At 44.7% G+C, this 23399-nt stretch overlaps 1 protein-coding gene across 3 annotated transcripts in view; it reads left to right on the forward strand.

Moving 5' to 3' along the window:
* Window positions 1-23399, forward strand: part of tpk1 (thiamin pyrophosphokinase 1) — a 417730-nt gene that overhangs the window by 85282 nt on the left and 309049 nt on the right. For all 3 annotated transcript variants that reach the window (XM_038797789.1, XM_038797787.1, XM_038797788.1), the window contains one exon: window positions 15677-15751. In XM_038797789.1, the coding sequence (XP_038653717.1) occupies window positions 15677-15751 (75 nt within the window). The remainder of the gene's footprint in view (window positions 1-15676; window positions 15752-23399) is intronic.

The raw sequence follows: 23399 nt of genomic DNA on the forward strand, positions 1-23399 counted from the left end.
AGAGTGGATGCTGAGAGGATGTTTCCCTTTACTGGAGAGACAAAAACTTGGGGACACAGTTTATGAATAAAGGGTCTCCCATTTCGGCCAGTGATGAGAATGGTTTTCTCTCAAAGGCTTGTTAGTCTGTGGAATTTGTTTCCCCGGTGTGCATTGGAGGCAGGGTATTGATTATTCCTCGGGTTGAGTCAGATAGGTTCTTGATTGTCACGGGAGTCAAAGGGTATGGGGACAAGTAAGACTTGGGGCTACAATCAGATCAGCCATGAGGGGTGGCATGATAGCACAGTAGTTAGGACTCTTGTTTCACAGCAGCAGGAACCCGGGTTCGATTCCTGGCTTGGGTCACTGTATGTGTGGAGTCTGCACTTTTTCCCTGTGTCTGTGAGGGTTTCCTTGGGTGCTCAGGTTTCCACCCAGATGTCCTGAAAGACCTACTTGTTAGGTGAATTGGACATTCTGAATTCTCCCTCTGTGTACCTGAACAGGTGCCGGAGTGTGGCGACTAGGGGCTTTTCACAGTAACTTCATTGCAGTGTTAATGTAAGCCTACTTGTGACACTAATAAAGATTATTACATTATTATCTACTTGCTGAGTGCGCTCAGTGGACCAAATCTGCTCTTAATTCGTATGTTGATGCATTAATGACTTAGACTCTGGTGTACAGGGCACAATTTCAAAATTTGTAGGTGGCACAAAACGTGATATACTGAACTGTGAAGATAACAGTGATAGACTTCAAGAGGACAATGACAGTAGAATAGGTGGACAATGGCAGGTATAAGTTAACACAAAGGAATATGCAGTGAACCATTTTGGTATGAAGAAGAAACAGCGATGATATAAATGGAAAGGTATTCTTTTAACGGCATTCAGGAACAGAGTCCCAGGGGTTTAAGTGCGCAAATCATTATGAGTGGCAGGACGGTTTGTGAAAGCGGCTGAAAAGGCATTTGGGATTCTGAGCTTGATAAATCGAGGCATGGAATACAAAGGTAAAGGAGTTAAGGGAAACCTTTACTGGTTTTGTCTCAAGTGGAGTATTTGGCCAATTCTGAACACTATTTTGGAAAAGATTTAGAGAAGGATCAGAAAAGAATTCAAGAATGGTTTCAAAAATGGGGAACTACAGTCACCGAGATAGATTGGAGACTCTAGGGTTGTTCTCTAAGAAGAGAAAGTTGAGAGGAGAGGTGTTCAAAATCAATAAGGGCATTGAAAGAGTACAGAGTAAAACTGTTCTTATTGGTTGAAGAGTAGAGAAACAGAGGACCCAAATGTAAAGCGATTGGCAAAAGAGCTAAGAAGAAAAGTTTTTTTTTGCAACTAGTCGTTGCGGTCAGGAATGCACTGCCTGAAATAATAGTGGGAATTGATAATAACAATGATCTTTATTGTCACACGTAGGTCTACATAAACATTACAATGAAGTTTCTGTGAAAAGTCCCGAGGCACCATATTCCAGCACTAGTTTGGGTACACAGAGGGAGAATTCAGAATGTCCAAATGACCTAACAGCACTTATGTCGGAACTTGTGGGAGGAAATCGGACACCCGGAGGAAACCCACGCAGACGTGGGGAGAACATACAGGCTCCACACAGACAGTGACCCAAGCCCGGAATCAAACCTGGGTCCCTGGAGCTGAAAGCAACAGTGCTACCCACTGTGCAACCGTGCTGCCCAATGAATCATGGCTTTCAGAAACAAATTGGCTGAGTATCTAATGGGGGAAAAAAAATTGCAGCTTACGAGGAAAGAGCCAGGCTATGGGACTAGCTTGATTGCTTGTGCAGAGAGCCAGTATGGATTTGATGGGCTCAATGGCCGCCCCCATTGTTGTAACCTTATTATACTTCTATTCAGACCAAAGCATGTTGATCCATCATCCGTGTGCTCCCTGGCCTATGTGGCTTCCCTATTAGGCAATGTCTTCATTTTAAAATTCTCATCTTTGTTTTCAAACCCCTCCTTTCTCCAAGGCCAAGCTTTTGGTTATCTGTCCTGATATCTCTTTATGTGACTGTAAACTTTTGCTTGATAATACACAGAGGAAATCCCAAGGAACATTTTGCTATGCTTAAGACATTATCTAAATGCAAGTTACTGTTGCTGTTGTAACCATTGTCTCATTAGATTCTTTTGCATTGACTGCAGAACACTGCATGTATTCATCTCCCTTTTTAACTTTGTGAAGTGTATTACTTACCATGCAAAACCAAATTTGAAAATTCTCACCGTGTGGAGAAATGGAGGCATAAATTTAATCATCACTTTTCCAGTATGTATTTCCTTGACATTTTGCATTTAGACTGCTGTGAATAGTTTTCTTTGTGTCGTTTAAAATGAACTTTTCTTTTTGTGGTTGAGAGTTATTTTAATAATGAGGGAATGTGAATATTAAATAAATTTAAGAACATAGGAAATAGGAGCAGGAGTAGCCCATTTGTTCCTGGATCCTGTTCCACCATTCACTGAGATTGTGGCTGATCTTCCACTTCACCTGCACCTTGCTATGCTATTTGCAAATGCCTTGATTCCGTGTAATACCAAAAATCTGTCCACCTCAGTTTTAATATGCTGGATGACTGAGCATATAAAACCTCAGGAGTCACAGCACGCTAAAGTGAAGGAATGTCTTCTCATTGCACCGTTAAATGGGTGAGCCCTCGTTGTGGGATTGTGACTCATTGCGCTGGACTCCCAAGGAAATATGCTTTCGGTATCAAATCTATTAACGCCCTGAAGAATTTTGTATGTTGCAATGAGATTCTAGGGAATATAAACCTAGTCCACCCAATCTCTCTTCAAAGGGCAATTCCTTCATTTTGGAACTGAGCCATTGCACACCCTCAAAGGCAAATATATCCTTCCTTGGGTAAAGAGACTAAAACTGTGCACAGTACTCTTAAGTATGGTTTCACCAAGGCCCTGTACAATTGCAGTACGACTTACTTAACTCTTATTCCTTCCTAGTAATAATAATTTTAAAATCTTTATTGTCACGAGTAGGCTTCCATTAACATTGCAAAGAAGTTACTGTGAAAAGCCTCTCGTTGTCACATTCCGTTCGGGTACACAGAGGGAGAACGCAGAATGTCCAAATTACCTAACAGCATGTCTTTCGGGACTTGTGGGAGGAAACCGGAGTACCTGGAGAAAACCCACATAGACACAAGGAGAATGTGCAGACTCCGCACAGACAGTAACCCAAGCCAGGAATTGTACCTGGGACCCTGGAACTGTGAAGCAACAGTGCTAACCACTGTGCTACCATGCTGCATATCAATTGCGTTTCTAATTGCTTGCTTGACCTGCTTGGTATCTTGCAGTGATTCACATACAACGACACCCAGATCCCTCTGAATACTGATAATTTCCCAATATCTTATTTGAATATATTATTTTTTTCTTCCAACCCTTGTGGATAACTTCTCATTTCTTCACATCATATTCCATCTGTCATTTCTTACCCACTCACTTAATGTGTCTAAGTCCTTTTGCAGTCTCTTTGCGTCCAACTCACAGCTTACCAAATGATGTTGTCAGCAAACTTGGGAACTTGACTCTCTGTTTCCTCATCTAAGTCTTTGATGTATAAATTGTAAATCGCTGATGCCCAAGTACTGATTCTTGCAGTACCCTGCTAGTTACAGTCTACCAATCCAAAAATGCCCTGCTTCAGCCTACTCTCTTTTCTCTCCATTAATTTAACCTCAATCCATGCTCATGCTTTGCCCGCCTCCCCCACCCTCCCCATTCCGTGAGCCAAATTTTGTTTAGCTTATGAAAATCCAAATAAACTACATGCACTGATTTCCCCCTTGTCCAGTTTAGTAGTAAACAGATTTGTCAAGCACAATTTCCATTTCCATGTTGATTCTGCTTAATCATATAGTTTTACAAGTGGCCTGTTATTAAGCTTCGGGACGTTTCTATCATTAGTTTAAGTTGCGTTTTTGAGAGCAAGATCTAGTCTCAAACATTGCCCATTGTGACCAGATAGTTGCAGGTCCAGTTCCAACATTTACTGTAATCAAATAATGGTTGAAATGAGCTTTTGGTTGTTTTTGGCTGTGCAATAATTTCTTTTGTTTGCAGCACATTATATTTGAAAGGATAAAACATTGTTTTTTAGTTACATGCTGAGACAGCAGTTACTATAGCTTTATGTGAAAGAGATGAATTTTAGAAAATCATTGAACTTCAGTGTTTCAACATGAACAGCATGCTGATAAATGTCACTAGTGCCCTATAAGGAAGAATTAACACATTGTTCATGCTGAAACATCAATTAACACCATTAAGTTTAATCAGCAATGAGGGAATGAAACATTTCATTCTCTGTCTGTGGTGGAACCTTCTGCTCTTTCCTTGTTAGCATTGAGCTTTTTTTCCCCCAGTTGTTTTACAGTCTTTCCGCAAGCTGCACATTGTTGCACAAAAGGATTAATGGTGCTCTTGTCCCCTGCCTCGAGCAAGCAATACCACTTGATAACTAGGCAACAGATGTGTGAGTTTGGCTCAAAGTGTTCAGCTACAAAATAAGTTAATTGTGTAAATAGGATTTTTGACCTAGTCAGGCTCATGGTACTTGTGCTTCTTTAATGCAGAAATCAAGCTTTATATCTTGCTCTAGTTTGTTTCCTATGTCCCCTCGTGCTGTCTTGTCTATCAGATTCATCTCCTGCTCCCTTGAACCTATCCCCGTAAAACTGATGATCACACAACATTCCTTCCTGGTCCCACGTTAGCTCACATGGTTAGAATTTCTCTCCTCAAGTTCTGTCCCCTTCTGTTTCAAATCTGCCGTCATCAACTCATTCCTTAAAACAGACAGAGAACTCATCAGCACCTCCATCCTTGCAATCTACTGCCTGATCTTGAACTTCACTTCCTACTCCAAAATTCTTTTTTAAAAATAATTTAAAGTGTCCAATATTTTTTCAAATTAAGGGACAATTTAGGTGGACAGTCCACCTACCCTGCACATCTTTGGGTTGTGGGGGTGAGTCCCACGCAGGCATAGGGAGAATGTGCAAACTCCACACGGACAGTGACCAAGGGCCGGGATCGAACCAGTGCTAACCACTGTGCACTATGCCGCCCCCTCCAAAGTTAATCCTGTAACCCCTCAAATCTGTGGCCACCTTTTGCTGAAGATTTTTTTCTATTCTTTTGTGGGTGAGAGTGTTGCTAATAAGGCCAGCATTTGTTACACTATCCCAATTTGCCTTGAGAAAGTAGTGGTGGGCCATGTTTGAAACTAACTTTCCAATCCTGCCACTGTACTGAAAAGGCTCTTGTCAAAGTCACAAATGACATCCTATCTGATTGCGACCATTGGAACCTATTCGTCCTCATTTTCTTGACCTGTCTCAACATTTGACACAGTTAACCATGCCATCCTCATCCAATGCCTCTCCATGATTGACCAGCTGGTGGGATTGCACTTGCTTGGCTCCATTCCTATCTATTCAGCTCTAGCCAGAATATCACAGTAGCATAGTGGTTAGCACAATTGCTTCACAGCTCCAGGGTCCCAGGTTCGATGCCCGGAGTGAAAGCCGGAGTGTTTCACTCCAGCGCCAGAGGCCGCTCCCAGCCACCTATTCTCCCGCCCCCGGGGGGCTAGAAGCGGCGCCGTGTAAATGGCGTCACCCGCGCATGCGCAGGTTGGCTGGCGCCAACCAGTGCATGCCCGGTTGCCATCCTGACAGCGGCCGCCCCGCAAGAAGATGTCGGATGGATCTTGCGGTGCGGTGGAGGAAAGTAGGTCCTCCTTCAGAGAGGCCGGCCCGCCGATTGGTGGGCACCGATCGCAGGCCAGACCCCTTTTGGGACTCTTTCCCCCCCCCCCACACATCCGGTGCAAGAACCTCGCCCCCCTCACCACAGGCTGCCCCGCTCCCCCCAGCATTCCCGCGCTGTTCCCGCCGGCAGCGATCAGGTGTGGACGGCGCCGGTGGGAACCTGTCGTGTTGGGCAGGCCGCTTGCACGTTACAAACGGCGAGCGGCGATTCTCCCAGCGGCCAACCGTGAATCTCGCCGCGCCGGTTTGGGTTGAGTGGGAGAATCATTTGCGGGTGCCGGGTGGCGTGGCGGGACGCGCTTGGCGCCCCGGTGATTCTCCCACCCGGCGTGGGGGGGGGGGGGGAGAATTCTGCCCCTCATTTCTCGGCTACATGCTGTCTCTTAGAAACATCATCGGAAAACAAAGGGGAGTTTCCATATCTACACTGGTGACACCCAGCTGTATTTCACTACATGTCTACTGTATAAATTATCATTCTGCTTGGCAGGTATACAATACTGTTGGAGAAATCTCGTTCAATTCAATATTGGGCCAACAGAAGCCAATGCCTTCAGTTGCTGACGCAATCTCCATTTCCTTTCCCTGGCAGCTGTTTGAGACTTATCTAGGGGTTAATAACCTTGGTGCCATATTTGACCTGGAGATATGTTTCTGACCACCTCTCTGCATCATCATTAAGAATTCCTATTTCCATCTCTGTAAAATTTCTTGACTCTGCCACTTCCTCATCTCAGCTACTTCTGAGGCCCTCACCCAGGCCTTTGATACCTCTTGATTATTTTATTGCAACAGACTTGTAATCAGTCTCCCACTTTCCACCCTTCATTAACATCATATCATCGAAAACGCTCCTGTTTGTGTCTTAACCCTCGCCAAGTCCTGCTCTAACAGCACCCCTAGCTTGTTGCATTAATATTGGTTCCAGTGTTCGGGAATGCCTCAATTTTAAAAGTCTCGCTTGCTTTCAAATCCCGCATGACCTCATCCCCCACTATTTCTGTAATCTCCTCCAGCCATACAACTCTTCAAAGTATCTGCACTCCTCTTATTTTGGCCTACTGAACATCCTTGATTTAATCTCTCCTCTCACTGGGGACTAAGTTCTGGACTTCCCTCCCTAATCCTCTCTCCTCCATTGTTCCTCAGATGTAGCTCTTAGGCCAAGGTTTTGGTCATTGGCCCTGATATCTCTTTATGAGGACCGCTGCCAATTCTGTCTGCTGAGGTCCTTATGAAGCAGCTCAGACATTCTAATGTGCTGAAAGTGTTATATAAATACACGTTGTTGTTTGTGTCTGTGTAAAACCTGCAAGAGTTCTGCCATGGACAGCTATGATGTCTCACTGCCCCGGTACTGTAAAGAAACAAATAGTGATTAATAAAAAGTTAGAATTATTGATTCAGCTTTTTTGCATGTGACATTTACACATGGTTTTTGTATGAATGCCATTTTCATGGAGATTTTATATTTCATAATTAATTCTCCCCCACTCCCCTCCCCAAGCCTTCCTCCAAGACTGTGGAGTTTGAACATTCAAAAGATTGCGTGAACAGGGCACTGGAGTCTCCTCTGATGCTGTGCTTGATTGGCTGCCAGGATGAGTCCAGCAATTTAATTGTTCTCTTCCTTTACATGTGAAATGCAAGGCTTGTATTTGAAGTTTCATCACAGTATCTTGGGAACTCTGTACAAGCAAGACAGAATTCAGGAATTCCATGGCTCCTCATTATGATGTGCAGTATTTTGCCATTATATTCATTGTTTTAAGTGCTGGTGTTAGTGCTACCGTTAAACCAATATTCTCATTACAGATAGAATTTAAGAGGCAAGAAAAAAAGCCCAATAGTTTTTTTTCCTCCAAATTTCTCCTCTCCATTCCGCACGAGGATTCTATTCCTCAAAGGGTCCCCTATGCTGACCCATGCCGAGCAGGATTTTACTAAGCAACGTTTAAGATCAAATCATTTTCAATCCTTCCAAGGATTGGAATTTTCACAAAACACAAGTAATTAAATCACTTGCATATTTACAAGGTCTACATTTTCTAAACCTGGACTCAATATATTTAAGCAGGAATGATAGTGGTGAGGATCGGAACTGATACGTAAGTCAATCTAAATTAATGGCGAGAACCATATGTGACACTGGATCATGTGCATCACCTGCATATGCTTGATAAGCTATTTGTGCGTCTCACACTGGTAGCTCACTGATTCTGTGGTGGGCGAGGGAGGCAGGAAACCAGATGCCAATTATGCCATTTAAAGGAAGCCCCCCATCTTAAAGGGAAGATGCACTGTTAGCAACTGAACTAAAATTTAGAATCAAAATGCCAGGAAAGATGCTGCAGCAAGGAGTCACGATTTGCTAACAAGGCAAATGTGGCAACATAAGCCAGGGCAAGGAGAATTGTACCCAGGATCTGGATGTGGTGCCAAGAAATATTAAACAATCCCACCAAAATAAAGAGATCATACAAAAAGGGCTTCCAGAGTCTCCTGTCTTCATAGATCCAATTCTCATGCAGAGAAGTGACTGCCGACGCACAGTGTGAAGCCAGCAGCCTGTGAGTGGCAGTTGATATATTGATGTACTCTCTCGGGGTGACAGCATGCCTGCTTGCTTTGCAAGCCTTGGAACCAGTGTCCATTTTGATATTGGCAGCCAGCTGGGTCTAGCTGCTTTAACCGTTATCAAGATGCTGCGATCTTCAGCCAGGGTCTCTAAGGCCAGACCTCCTTGTGGTAACGTACCACAGCCATCTACAAGATGAAGGGATGTAAAATCACAGGCTCCAATGCACCCCTCCCTGATGAGCTCAACGCATTCTATGCGTGCTTTGAACAAGAGGTCAGCGAGAGCAGGGCCTCCACAACAGAAGCCTCAGATGAACTTGTATCTGAGACTCCCATTGCAGACGTCAGAGCAGCCTTCTCAGCGGTCAACTTGCAGAAAGCCACTGGCCCGGATGGGGTACCCGGACGGGCACTCGGGTCTTACGCAGATCAGCTGGCGGGCGTATTCGCAGACATCTTCAAGCTCTCTTTACAACAATCTTGAGTTCCCTATCTGCTTCAAGAAGATGACCATCATCCCTGTACCAAAAGAAAGTCAAGCAGCGTGCTTTAATGACTATCGTCCAGTGGCTCTGACATCCATCATCGTGAAGTGCTTCGAAAGGTTAGTCATGGCACGAATCAACTCCAGCCTCCCAGATTGCCTTGATCCACTACAGTTCACCTACCACTGCAACAGGTCCACAGCAGACGCCACCTCCATGGCCCTGCACTCTACCCTGGAACACCTAGATAACAAAGACACTTATGTCAGACTCCTATTTATCGATGACATCTCAGCCTTCAACAACATCATTCCTACAAAACTCATCTCCAAACTCCATGGCCTTGGCCTCGGCTCCTCCCTCTGCGACTGGATCCTGAACTTTCTAACCCACAGGCCACAATCAGTAAGGATAGGCAACAACACCTTCTCTACGATCATCCTCAACACCGGTGCCCCACAAGGCTGTGTCCTCAGCCCCCTGCTATACTCCTTAAACACCAATGACTGTGTGGCCAAATTCCCCTCCAACTCGATTTTCATATTTGCTGATGACACCACAGTAGTGGGTCGGATTTCAAACAATGACAAGACCGAGTACAGGAATAAGATAGAGAATCTGGTGAACTGGTGCGAAGACAATAATCTCTCCTTCAATGTCAACAAAACGAAGGAGATTGTCATCGACTTCAGGAAGCGTAGTGGAGAACATGCCCCTGTCTACATCAATGGGAACGAAGTAGAAAGGGTCGAGAGCTTCAAGTTTTTAGGTGTCCAGATCACCAGCAACCTGTCCTGGTCCTCCCATGCCGACACTTCAGTTAAGAAAGCCCACCAACGACTCTACTTTCTCAGAAGGCTAAGGAAATTTGGCATGTCAGCTACGACTCTCACCAACTTCTACAGATGCACCATAGAAAGCATTCTTTCTGGTTGTATCACAGCTTTGTATGGATCCTGCTCTGCCCAAGCCCGCAGGAAATTACAGAAGGTCGTGAATGTAGCCCAATCCATCACGCAAACCAGCCTCCCATCCATTGACTCTGTCTACAATTCCCAGAAAGGCAGCCAGCATTATTAAGGACCCCACGCACCCCGGACATACTCTCTTCCATCTTCATCCGTCAGGAAAAAGATACCAAAGTTTGAGGTCACGTCAACCGACTCAAGAACAGCTTCTTCCCGGCTGAAATCAGACTTTTGAAAGGACCTACCTCATATTAAGTTGATCTTTTCTCTACACCTTGCTATAATTATAACATATTCTGCAGTCTCTCCTTCCTCCCCTATGTACGGTATGCATTGTTTGTACAGCATGCAAGAAACAATACTTTTCACTGTATACTAATACGTGACAAATCTAATCAAGTAAATTAAATCAATCAAATTAAATCAAATCTCAAGTGAGCTTTTTGAAGTCCTCCAATTCCCATGTTGTTGCCACTGGGGAAGCATCTCCAAGGGATCTCAGAATATGCAAAACAGCACAGAATATGGCATTAAGTCCAGGAAATCTAGGATTTCTGCCTCATACCATTCTCAGGCTACATACCATTCTCAGCTGATTAATCAGTATTCCTCCATATTGAGCACACAGAATGTTCCCTGGGTGGAGGACTTCAATATCTATCGTCGAGAGTGTTTGTAAGCACCACTTCTGATGGAGCTGGCTGAGCCCTGAAGGATATACCTGACAGACTGGGTCTAGGGTAGCTACTGAGTGAATTAACACAAGGGTAAAACTTATTTAATTTGACCTCTCTGGAACAGATGCATCTCTCCAAGACAATCCATCCTTTTTTGCAATAAAGGCCAATATGCCATTTGCATTCCTAATTACTTGTTGTACCTGCATACTAACTTCTTGCAATGCATGTATGCTATATCTCTGCATTCTGTAGTCTCACTCCATTTAAAGAAGTCAACTTTTCTATTCTTCCAAACAAAAATGGATAACCTCACATTTTCTCATGTTAGACACCATCTTCACATTTTTGTTCCCACTCACTTAACCTATCTATATCCCTTTGTCGACTCTGTGTCCTCACAACTTGCTTTCTCTTTTAACTTTGCATTGTCAGAAAGCTTGGCTACAAGGCAGTCAGTTCATTAATATAGAATGTAAATATTTGAGACTCCAGCACTGATTTCTGTGCTAGCCCAATATTTGGGGTACCGCAGAAATCTGGGGCGGGATTCTCCGACCCCCCCGCCGGGTCGGAGAATCGCCCAGGGCCGGCGTCAATCCCGCGCCCGCCATGTTCCGAATTCTCTGCCACCCGAGATTCGGCGGGGGTGGGAATCGCGCCGCGCCGGTCGGCGGGCCCCCCGCGGCGACTCTCCGGCCCGCAATGGGCCGAAGTCCAGCCACTGACAAGCCTCTCTCGCCGGCGGGAATCAAAACATCTACCTGACCGGCGGGATTTGCGGCGGGGTGGGCGCCGGGGTCCTTGGGGGGGGGTGTGGGCGGGCGATCTGACCCTGGGGGGTGCCCCCACAGTGGCCTGGCCCGCATCGGGGCCCACCAATCGGCGGGCGGGCTTGTGCCGTGGGGGCATTCTTTTTCTCCCAGCCTCGCCATGGTCTTCACCATGGCGGAGGCGGAAGAGACCCCCTCCACTGCGCATGCGCGGGGTTGATGTCAGCAGCCGCTGACGCTCCGGCTGTGCGGACTTACGCCGGCCAGCGAAGTCCTTTCGACCCCGGCTGGCGTGACGCCAAAGGCCATTCACGCCAGCCGGCGGAGCGGGAACCACTCCGGCGCGGGCCTAGCCCCTCAATGTGAGGGCTTGGCCCCTCTCCGCACCTTTTGGCCGGCCCGACGCCGGAGTGGTTCACGCAACTCCAACATGCCGGGACCCCCTGTAGCCACCTGGGTTGGCCACTTCCCGATGCCAAAAAGGATGCCCGCAAAGAACACAGGGAAAAGTGGTCAGGCACAGGGAAACGAGCAGGTGCAAGGTTTCCTGTGTATTAAGACTTGCAGAAAACCCAGACAGAACTGAAAACCAGCAACCATCTGAATATTAATGAGCAATCCCCAGGAACAATTGGAAACATTAAAGCAATCGGGACCAAACCAGACTCCCCGGCGCCAGCGGGAGCCAGGACAAAGGAAGGTCAACGGACACATAGGAACCACCCAGCGATCAGGGAACAGCTCCAGTATTGGAGAAATCGATTCAAGCGATTGGGACTTGGTCCAATTGATTGGGACCATGTCCGGGGTCCGCCCAAAAGGGTGCGAAACCCCTGGGGACTATAAAATAGAGTCCCCAAGTTCAGTTTGATCTTCTTGGCAGCTCTCAAAGAACTCTTGACCGTGACTCTCAACAAGGAGAGACTTGCCTAGCAGCTGCACAAACCAAATAAGTCTCCAGTCAATGCACGTTACGTGATAGGCGCTCCTAGCTACTAGTCCATACCAGCTTTGAAGCCTGCAGCCTCAGAATCGAACGAAAGGCCATTGTTCCCCTGACCTGGTGGGCCATTTCCAAAGCTAAGTATAGGCCTTTTAATGTTAGAGATAGTCTAGTAAGTAGAGTTGTATGCATGAGTAAAGATTGACTGTGTATAATAAATGTGTTTTGATTTGAAACTTACTAACTGGTGTATTGTGTTATTGATCAGCACTTGGCTTTGAACCTCGTGGTGGTATCATAAAGATACCTGGCGACTCTAGAGCAAAGGTTATAAAACAGAGCAATTAAGTAAAAATACAATTAGCAACACCCCCGCCCCGACGGGTAGGGGAGAATCCCGGCCCTGATTTCTGCCGACCTGAAAATGGACCATTTAACCTGATTCTCTTTTTTTGTTAGTTAGCCAATCTTCTATTCATGATGTATCACCCCCAGCACCATGAACTCTTACCTTGTGTGTCAAACTTCATGAACTCTTACCTTATGTGTCAAACCTTTGTGAAATCTATTGAATGCCTTTTCGAAATCCAAATACTGGGTTTCCTTTTATCCAGCTTGTTCCATCCTCCAAAAGCTCCAGTAGATTTGTCTAACCTGATTTCCCTTTCATACTGTAAGATTTTGAGAATTCTACAAATTTTTAGCATCTATGATATGGGTGCGAATCTCCGGAAACATTTCTAAGTGTGGTAGCGAGCTGGAACTGCCATGAACTTCCCATCACTCAGCCCAGCTAGGTCGGCAACGTTATTCAACGTTAATTGCTCCCCGGGCTTCACGCTGCAAATGAAGGCTCGCCAGGCCCCCACTAACAATGTCAAGCAGCACTTAAATAGCACTGCACAGTCAAACCCACTCAGCTCACAGTCAACCCCACTCACCTCACAGTCATAGCGTTGCGACAACTGGTCCCAAAATTTGGAGAGGCAAACAGTTGAGGCCAGGAGGAATATCCTGCCCCCCCACCCCCAAGGGCCCCGGAGGGTGAGCCACAGCGAAACCAGTGCTGCCTGGGATGAAGTTTCAGTGGCCATCAGCTTGGGCAGTAGGACAGGCCTCCAGTGCCACAAGAAAGTCAATGAATTACTCCGGGCCACACGTCCTCGAAACGTTCCCACCCCAGGCCCGCTCCTCAACCCTCCCTTTAGCCTGCCAACCTTAATTTCAGCCCCCCAATCCTTACTTCAACCCCCCCAATCCATCGTTCAGCACCCCCCCCTCCCCCCAACACCACTGTGAACCACACATGCGGCTACCAATGCCCATTCTGTGTCTCTGCAGGAGAAGCTGTCCCACAACCATTGGCAGGAGGCTCAGACTGGCAGCGGGGTGCTGGACATAAGGATCCCCACCACCTTCGAAGAACAGGACCCAGAGGTTGCGGGGGTGGCTGTATTGTGTATCTTTTCATTCCAGCTTCTTTAGTTAGCCACGGATGGTTTATCCTTCAAGGGCTTTCTTTCGGAATGAAATGTATCTTTGTTGAGAGTTATGAAATATTATCTGAAGTGGAGTTGGCCGGACACACTGCTCTTCACTGAAGTTGAGATGTGGATTACTGTTGCACAAGTTCTGCATGATCTTAAGGCCCTGTTCACCCTACCCGCTTTTGGCATTGTTTGCTGGCAGTTGTAGACCTCTGCAGTCTTGTTTTTGTTTGCGTACCATATCATTTTTCAAGAAACAAGGACCAACTGCCGCCTTCAGCAAAGTGCCAATTCTTCTGATACAAAATTTCCATTAGTCCGAGAACTATCTCAGCCAAAGTGAAAATAGAGCTTTGAAGTCTTTGGGTCCAGTGACTGACTTAACTGAATGCAGCTGAGTATGTCTTTAAATATCACTGGCATTCCTGCTTCCACCAAGAATTTCTGGACAGGGTTTGAATTTGAGAGAAGGATTCTTCAACAAACAGACAAAGTACCCCAGTTACCTTAATCCCTGTGGCCTGCGGGTTGGCTGAGAGGGCCGAGGTTGAGAAATTTTGAGTCTGAGTATTATTTTTGAGTCATATGGATTGGGGCTGATATCAAAAGATGATAGAATGAATCCAGAAACACAACTCAGGGCAAAAATCAAGTTAGATTAGGCAAGCAGTTGATGTACAATGCAGCCTCTGTTTGTACACAATGTTGGTGGCATTCGGCATAAAAAACTACCAGAGAAAAAAAACATTGAAACTGACCCTGAAGCTCAATGCGGCCAGTTTCTATGCCAGCAAATACAAACCACAAGTGGAAGAATTACTGAGTGAAAAGAGACTTAAAAGCTGCTGGCACTTCAGTTTGTTTAACAGTATGTGAATGTATGGAACTTTCCTGACTATGAATGTTTAAGTAATGACAGCGCTCCTTTTGTTTTAAAATCGGTCTTTAAAATAGAGCATCTGGGATTGTTTTTCTCTTATTGTCAATGCTATCCACAATCCACTGTTGTTCAGAACCAAAAGACCTTGAGCACTATCTAGTCTTTGTAGACCTATCAAGCATCTTTGACCAATGTCTTTGCTGCATGCCTATCCAGCTTTAAGTTTGAGTCATGTTTTTACTTTTGAACTGATTTAAACTGTTAAGAGTATTTATTGAAGTTGGAACTTGAGAATAGAAATATTTTGGCATTTTTAGAGTTTGTAACCCATTGCAAGGATCAATACATCCAAGTTGCATGAAAATATTTGGATGCTCCGTGTTCAGTTTAAGATTATACACCTAGAACTGGGAAAACCTTTGAATTACATTTTAAATCTAAAAAGCTGGCAAAAACCTGAGTTTGTACTTCTAAATGTTTATTTTGGAAGAATATCTAGTTTGACATCTCTGAAGATTTTCTAACAACCTATCAATGTGATACGCTTCCAGATGGAATCAGTTTGCTGTTTGGCTTCCTGAAGTAGTTACAGAAACGACAATACACAAAAATGTTTGTGTTAGCAGGTCTGCACATTTTCTGCTCTATTTCACGGACCAGCAACAGAGCAAAGTATGCTGGAATAAATGTTTTCATGTTGAAGTTCATGAATTTATTGTTGGTTCCGCTGTTACAGAGTGATTTCAATTTCTTTTGGGTGTTTCAGAAAATCTGCTTGTAAATGAGAACTACTGTTTTTTCTTCCTCGCCCTCTTTTTAAGCCAGGTATATAGGAACAAATGCCATGCACATGATTTGTATATGGATTTTAACTTTATTACTAGATTTAAAGTTTGGTTAGGAGGAGATCATTAAGATGGGAAAAGAAAGAGAATTGAATCATTGCCTCAGGTAAATGTGTAAGATAAAAAGGGTGAACAAAATTACACTTGTTTCATAATTGATTAAAACATAATTCCTTCAGTATACCTGTACACTTGCCTGGTTAACATTGCCCTTTTTGTTTCAGGGAAACTAAAACATTGTCTGTTAATTCTCAATCAACCTATGGACAGTGACCAATTTCAACGCCTGTGGAGCAAAGGTATAGATAAAAGTTGTTTTGTAACTAGCTAATACGGAAGTTAACCAGTGCCATAGTTATTTGTAAAATAGTGCAAAAGTTAATGCACGTTCAGCAATATTGCCCCTCCTTCGGTGTAAAGGTTAATGATCAAAAACTTTTCTTATCTATTTTACACTGGCGACTGATATAGTAACTATTTGTTATTTTCTGCATGATGAAAGGGATTGTCAAGCCTGGATCAACTGTCGTTGATTGTTTCTGTTCGCTCATTCAGTTACTGTTTAACACACTTGTTTTGCAGTTTTCAGCCTAAGCCATGGAATAGCTAGTCACGTTTTCATTGAGGGGGGAAATCATGTGACTGCATATGATATAATTTGTATCTCAAGTTGAGTAGAGAGGAATATTTGTTTAGTGGGCTTGTTACAAATGGCCAGGGGAAGGTGGTGAGTGCTTACAGGGTGTGGTCTCAGCACAAGAAAAATATATGGAGCATCGCAGAATCACAGTATGGCTACAGCGCAGAAGGACGCCGTTTGACCCCTCGTGCCAGTGTTGATTTTCTGAAGGAGCAAAATACCTTGTCCCCTTTCAGATAACCCGATTCCCTTTTAAATGCCTTGATTGAGCTTGGCTCATCACACTTTCAGGCAGTGCATTCCAATTCCCAAGCATTTGCTGCATGAAAAAACATTTCCTCATGTTTAACTGCTTACCATTTGCCAATGACCTTAAATCTGTGCCCTCTCAATACTTCTGCAATTGGGAAGAGTTTCTCCTTGTTTTACCTGTCTGGATTTCTCATGATTTTGTAAATCTCTATCAGATCTCCTCTCAACCTTCCCTTCTCCAAGGGAAAATGTCCAAACTTCTCCCATCTATCTACATAGCTGACGTTGCTCATCCCTGGAACCATTTTCCTGAATATTTACTGCAATCATCATGGACACTGCTTCTCTTTCTCTCTCTCTCTCTCACTCTCTGTTGTTAGCTCCACCTGTGGACTGAGATTTGCAGTTCAGGAAGTTCATTGAGGAGGGAGACATGAAATCAGAACACAGTTATGGTTGGGGATACAGTTTATTGGACCTACAATGGAGACAGCAAGCTAACCACACATTCTCACATTCTGAGTCTAAATCCTGTTTGTGGGGGGTGGGTAACATGGAGTGTTTCCTGCTGCGGAGGCTGGTGAGAAAACAGCCAAATCCTCCCACACTGAACTCACGAATTATGCACCCAGGTGTTTTGCGGCACGTCAGTGTGGAGCAGGCCTGGATGGCATATAGTCCACCTTCCTAACTGGGTGCCAAAATGAACAGGCACTCAATATCACTGACCTACTATTGAAGAAACAAGGTGGAGCTCTTGAAAATTAAGATGGTTCTCCGGGAGCACTCTGAGACCAGAAGATGGACCTTCTGAGAATGAAGATAGATATCCAGCATCTTTCTGAGGCTGGAAGGTGGACACCCTTCACCACCAAATCTGGAAGCTTCTCCTGCTCCCCTGGCCCACTTCGGTGGTGCTCCAGAGTTACGGGCTGCCTCCGTCCTTGAACTCTGGAGGCAGCCTCAGCCATTGTTCAGGTGAGTCCCGACATCTGCCCACAACGTTTTTCGAAACGTGTTTCACACAGGCCTGCTTTCCTGCCAGCATTGTAGAGGTTTTGGCATGGACGGGGCTGGAGCATCGGTCGGCCCTTCATCTGCATCCCATTATAGGGATGCAAATAAGTTTCACGCTGGCCTCTGGTGGGTTTTCTGACCCAACATGGCAGGCACCAGCGAAATATCCTCTGTAAATTCACATCAATGTAAAACTGGGTTTGGGGCTACCATGGCAGCCCCACGTGGCAGCACTCAAAATTGCTGGCGGGGACTTGGGAGAATTCCACACTGAGAGAATTCTACACTGTTCGGAAAACAAAGGTAGTTTTAAGTGATTTATATTTGTATTGGTACATATTAGAAATAATATACAGTTTGAAGTGTGTTTAGTTTAATGTTTCTGTGCCTGGAAGGGTAAAATCTATAATTAGATTCATGCTGGACAAAGATTGTATGTGTGGGTATTGGTTTCAGTTTTATCTGTGATTCTATTGTGCTTAGAGAGGGTTACGGCTTGAAGAATAAATAAAAGGCATATGCATGCGGGCGTTGCTTAGCACCTGGAGGCCCTTTTAAGGGAAAAAGCTTTTGTTATGTATTTGCATTCATTTTTATTTGCTCTAGTGAAGCTTTGTTACATTAATGTATTCATCCGATGTGAACCTAAGTCCTAGCGCGCGGGAAAGAGAAAGAGAACAGCCATGTAAGAGATAACACATTGTAAATAAAGCTCAGTTGTTTTAAACCTCCGTGCTCCCTAATATTAAACAGAACATAAAAAACTGTCGACGAGGACTACAATTGCATCATGGCGAGCCATCCGAGAAGAAGAAATTTATGGAGAAAGTTTGGAAAAAAGAAAAATTAGAAAGGAAACCGTTTCACCCGACGTGATACTTGCTATGGAGAACTAACAGTAATCTGCCTGTCGCACAGATAATACAGCAATCTGTGATGAATAAGAGGCTGAAACTCTGGTTGTTGCCTTCTGTGTGAGGAAATCAAGGTAACTGCTGAAAAGGCGGTTGCAGAGTGTACAGGGGCTTTTCACAGTAACTTCATTGAAGCCTACTTGTGACAATAAGCGATTATTATTATTATTATTATTATTATTATTATTATTGTTATTATTATTACATACAGGAAACTTCCAATAGTAGAAAAATGGCGGGGTTTTCGGCATCATGGCCCCTTTTGACAAAAATGTGGAATGATTGATCTCTTATACTGAGTATGTTGACTATTTTGTGCACGTCAATAAAATAGCTGAAGATATTATGGTGCCCCCTTCCCTGAGTATGATGGGAGGGTGGGGGGGAGGAGGGGAGATAAATTTTTAATCTCCTCTGTAGTTTAGTGCAACCTGAGAAGTCAGACATTAAGACATTCAAACAGATTGTAGATACCTTGCAAGCACATTTTTCACCGAAACTGTTGGTTTAGATTCCAGAAAAGAAACCAAGAGGGGGAGTAAATTGTGCAATTCTTGGCTGTGCTTCAAAGACTTGCAGAATATTGAGAGTTCAGAGATGTGCTAAATTACACTATTCTGGACAGATTGGTTTGTGGTCTATGCAGCAAAGTGTTATAGAAATGTTTGCGAACTGAGAGTAATCATACTCTGTAGAAGACTATGGAAATCGCTGTCTCTATGGGGCTGGTTGCAAAGGGAGCTCATCGATTGAGTTTGTGTACTTGAATACACAAAATGGCTCCTGAATTGACACCCAAGAATCTTGAGATGTGCAAAGCTTTCTGCTGCTGAATGTTTGTATAAAGACATGATATGTTAAAGCTGTGGAAACCAAGGAAACAGAGTGTGCCTGCCGGAAGACAAAGCAATCTCTAAGTAAAAATAAGAAGCAAGAACAAACCAAGGCAGCATTTATACAAAATTAAAGGAGGAATGTCCCACAAAAGGGTCAAGGAAAACAAAGTGACTCACAGTCAGAGGCGGAATTACCACTGAATGTGCTACCTGTTGCTGTTACTGTGCACTGATGCAGAGTCACTCTATTGCTGATTGGGCATGCAGCAAGGCTGGAAGGTGACACTGGGGAAGCAGTCTCTTTGGTGCCATAGACTGTCTACATGGAGAAATTTAAACATATTCCCTTAAGGCCATTAAGGATAGTGCTGAATGCACAGGAAAACTGGTCCTACTGAAGGGCTGCATTGAAGTAGCTGTGCAGCTTTACAGGCAAACAGCAGATTTGTAGCAAAGTGAAACTATCCAACGTTGATCAGTCAAATATGGCTGGAGAAGATACAACTGAACTGGACCGAAAACAACATGACCAATGAAGAATCTGGCCTCCTGAAATTTTAAAGAAGCATACATTTGTGTTTGGTGGTGAATTAGGGAGCACAAAAGACATTACAGTTAAACTGAAAATAAAAGAAGAATGCCAAGCAAAATGCTTGAAGGCAAGGCCTGTTCCATATACTATTCGGCCAAAGGTGGAAGTTGATTTAGATCAGTTTGTGAAGTCCGGAGTCTTGAAACCTGTCAAACATCAGTGAATGGGCCACGGCAGTAGTTCCAGACATCAAGAAAGATAGATCCGTTGGATTTGCGGGGATTTCAAGGTCACAATAAATCTAGTGTTATATGCTGAACAATAACCATTACCGCACATTGATTGTTTGCAGGATTGGCAGGAGGCCAATATTCAGCAAAGTTGAACTGAACCAAGCTTACTTACAGATGAATGTAGACAAGAAGTCACAGGAACTTGACGATTGTGACACATAAAAGTTTGATTATTCAGAAAACCATAGTTTGATTCAAGATAGTCAGTATGGCTTTGTGAGGGGCAGGTGATGTCTCACAAGCCTCATTGAATTCTTTGTGGATGTGACGAGACACATTGATAAAGGTCGGGCAGTGGATGTGGTGTAGATGGATTTCAGTAAGGCATTTGATAAAGTTCCCCATGGTAGGCTCATTCAGAAAGTTAGGGGGCATGGGATACAGGGAAATTTGGCTGTCTGGATACAGAATTGGCTGGCCAAAAGAAGACAGCAAGTGGTAGTGGATGGAAAGTATTCCGCCTGGAGGTCAGTGACCAGTGGTGGCCTGCAGGGATCTGTTCTGGGACCTCTGTTCTTTGCGGTTTTGATAAATGACTTGGATGAGGAAGTAGAAGGGTGAGTTAGTAAGTTTGCCGATGACACGAAGGTTGGGGGAGTTGTCGATAGTGTTGAGGGCTGTTGCAGCTTACAACAGGACATTGACAGGATGCAGAGCTGGGCTGAGAAGTGGCAGATGGAGTTCAACCTTGATAAATGTGAAGTGATTCATTTTGGAAGGTCGAATTTGGATGCTGAATACAGGGTTAAAGGCAGGATTCTTGAAAGTGTGGAGAAACAGAGGAATCTTGGGATTGATGAACCATCAATCGAACGCGAGATGAGTTGCTGTACAAAAGTTAGGCTTTAATAAGCTAGAAGTTAGCCCTGTGGTCGACTACAGTAAATGGACGACTGCCGGGCGTTCTGGGTATTTATACCTCGCTCTGGATGCGGGGTTAACTCAGCCTCTCGACCAATCGGGGAGCCGTCACATGACTGGTCTCAACCAATCGGTCGAGAGGCACATGACCGACCAGGGCCAATGGTAAGCCAGTGTTCTGCACCAATGGCAGACAGCTATGCAAATCATACCACCACAGGGATCCATGTACATAGATCCCTCAAAGTTGCCAACCAGGTTGATAGGGTTGTTAAGAAGGTGTATGGTGTCTTGGCTTTCATTAACAGGGGGATTGAGTTCAAGAGCCGTGAGGTTTTGGTGCAGCTTTGTAAAACACTGATTAGACCGCATTTGGAATATTGTGTTCAGTTCTTGTCGTCTCATTATAGGGAAGGTGTGGATGCTTTGGAGAGGGTACAGAGGAGATTTACAAGGATGCTGCCTGGACTGGAGGGCATGTCTTATGAAGAAAGGTTCTTATGAAGAGATTACTTGATAGAGGTGTACAAGGTGATGAGAGGGATGGATAGAGTGGATAACCAGAGACTTTTCGCCAGGGTGGAAATGGCTGTCACGAGGGGACATAATTTTAAGGTGATTGGAGGAAGGTATAGGGGAGATGTCAGAGGTAGGTTCTTTCCACAGAGAGTGGTGGGTGCGTGGAATGCACTGCCAATGGAGGTGGTGGTGTCAGAGTCATTAGGGGCATTTCAGCGACTCTTCGGCAGACACATGGATAGCAGTAAATTGAAGCGGTGTAGGTTAGGTTGATCTTAGATTAGGATAAATAGGAGGCACAACATCGTGGGCCGAAGTGCCTGAACTGTCCTGTACTGTTCTATGTTCTACCGAAGGTTGCCATTTGGTATCGCAACAGCTTTTGCATTGTTTCAAAGAGCAATGGATCAGATCCTGAGTGCACTGAGTGGAGTACAGTGCTATTTGGATGACAGCCTAGTCACTGGAAGAGATGAAGAGGAAGATCGAAATCTGGATGCCACTCTCCAGAGGTTCGGAGATTATGGTCTGAGAGTCCGTAAGGACAAGTGTAAGTTCTTCCAGTATTCCATTGAGTATTTGGTACATGTGATTGATGCCACTGGCCTTCACAAATCTCCTTCAAAGGGTAAGACCACGACAGAGGCGCCTGCACCTCAGAATATTAAGTTCCTTCCTGGGATTGTTGAACTACTATTGAAGATTTGTAACAATTACATCACTTCTTGTTCTGGCACAAGAGGTTCATGTGGTCGGATCAAAGCAATGATGCTTTCACGCAAGCCTAAGATGCGTTACGTAAAGCTGAAGTACTCATGCTGTTTGATCCTACGTCACACATACAGTTAGCTTGCAATGCATCTCCTTATGGTGTCGGACTGGTGGTCTCTCGCATCATGCATCTGGTGAAGAAAAACTCATTGCTTCTTCTTGAACCTTGAGCATAGCTGAAAGTACCTCTGCCCAGATTGAAAGGGAAATATTTGGGATCATATTTGGAGTAAAGAAATTCCATCAATTCCTATACGGGAGAAAGTTCACAGTATTGACTGGTCATTGTCCATTAACTACCATTTTAGAACCACAAAGGAATTCTGTCAATTGCCACAAGTTGAATGCAGAGATGGGCATTGCTTTTGTCTGTGCATACTTACACCATTGAATACCGATAATCAATCCTTGTTCTTGGAGAGATTTTTGTCGTTGCACCACACCACTAGGTTCTCCCCCTCCCTCCTGTACTCTGACTCATCGTTGTTCGAGGTCTGACCCACAACGGTCGTGTCATCAGCAAACTTGTAGGTGGAGTAGCAGCCAAATTTTGCCGCATAGTTGTGTGTGCTTGTGAGTATAGTCAGGGGTTAAGTCAGCAACCTTGCGGGGTCCTGGTATTGAGGACTATCATGAATGAGGTGTTGTTGTTTATCCTTACTGATTGTGAACTATGGGTCAGGAAGTCGAGGATCCAGATCCAGAAGGAGGAGCCAAGTCCCAGGGTTTGAAGTTTTGATATAAGCTTGGTTGAGATTATGGTGTTGAAGGCAGAGATGTAGTCAATGAACAGGAGGCTGATATAGGAGTCCTTGTTGTTGAGATGCTCCAGGGATGGGTGTACGGCCAGGAAGATAGCGTCTTCTTGGACCGGTTGTATCGGTATGTGAATTGCAGTGCATCAAGTCATCTCAGCCATCTATGGGAGAATTTTGGAGGAAGATAGGGCGCCGTGGGAGGGGGTTAAGACCAAGTGGGAGGAGGAGCTTGGTATGGCGCTGGAGGAGGGATTGTTATGCACAGAGAACAGAGCGCATCTGATAAAGTCAGGGGTGAGCTGATTGTTTGAGGGGATGGATGACATTTCTGAACGGTGCGAGAGGGATCCGGCCAAGCATGGACATATGTCCTGGTCCTGCCCGAAGCTGGAGAAATTCTGGAGGTACTTAGAACATAGAACATAGAACAGTACGGCACAGAACAGGCCCTTCGGCCCTCAATGTTGTGCCGAGCCATGATCACCCTACTCAAACCCACGTATCCACCCTATACCCGTAACCCAACAACCCCCCCCTTAACCTTACTTTTTATT

The sequence above is a fragment of the Scyliorhinus canicula genome, chromosome 5 (assembly GCF_902713615.1).
Source record: "Scyliorhinus canicula chromosome 5, sScyCan1.1, whole genome shotgun sequence".
In the NCBI taxonomy this organism is placed as follows: domain Eukaryota; kingdom Metazoa; phylum Chordata; class Chondrichthyes; order Carcharhiniformes; family Scyliorhinidae; genus Scyliorhinus; species Scyliorhinus canicula.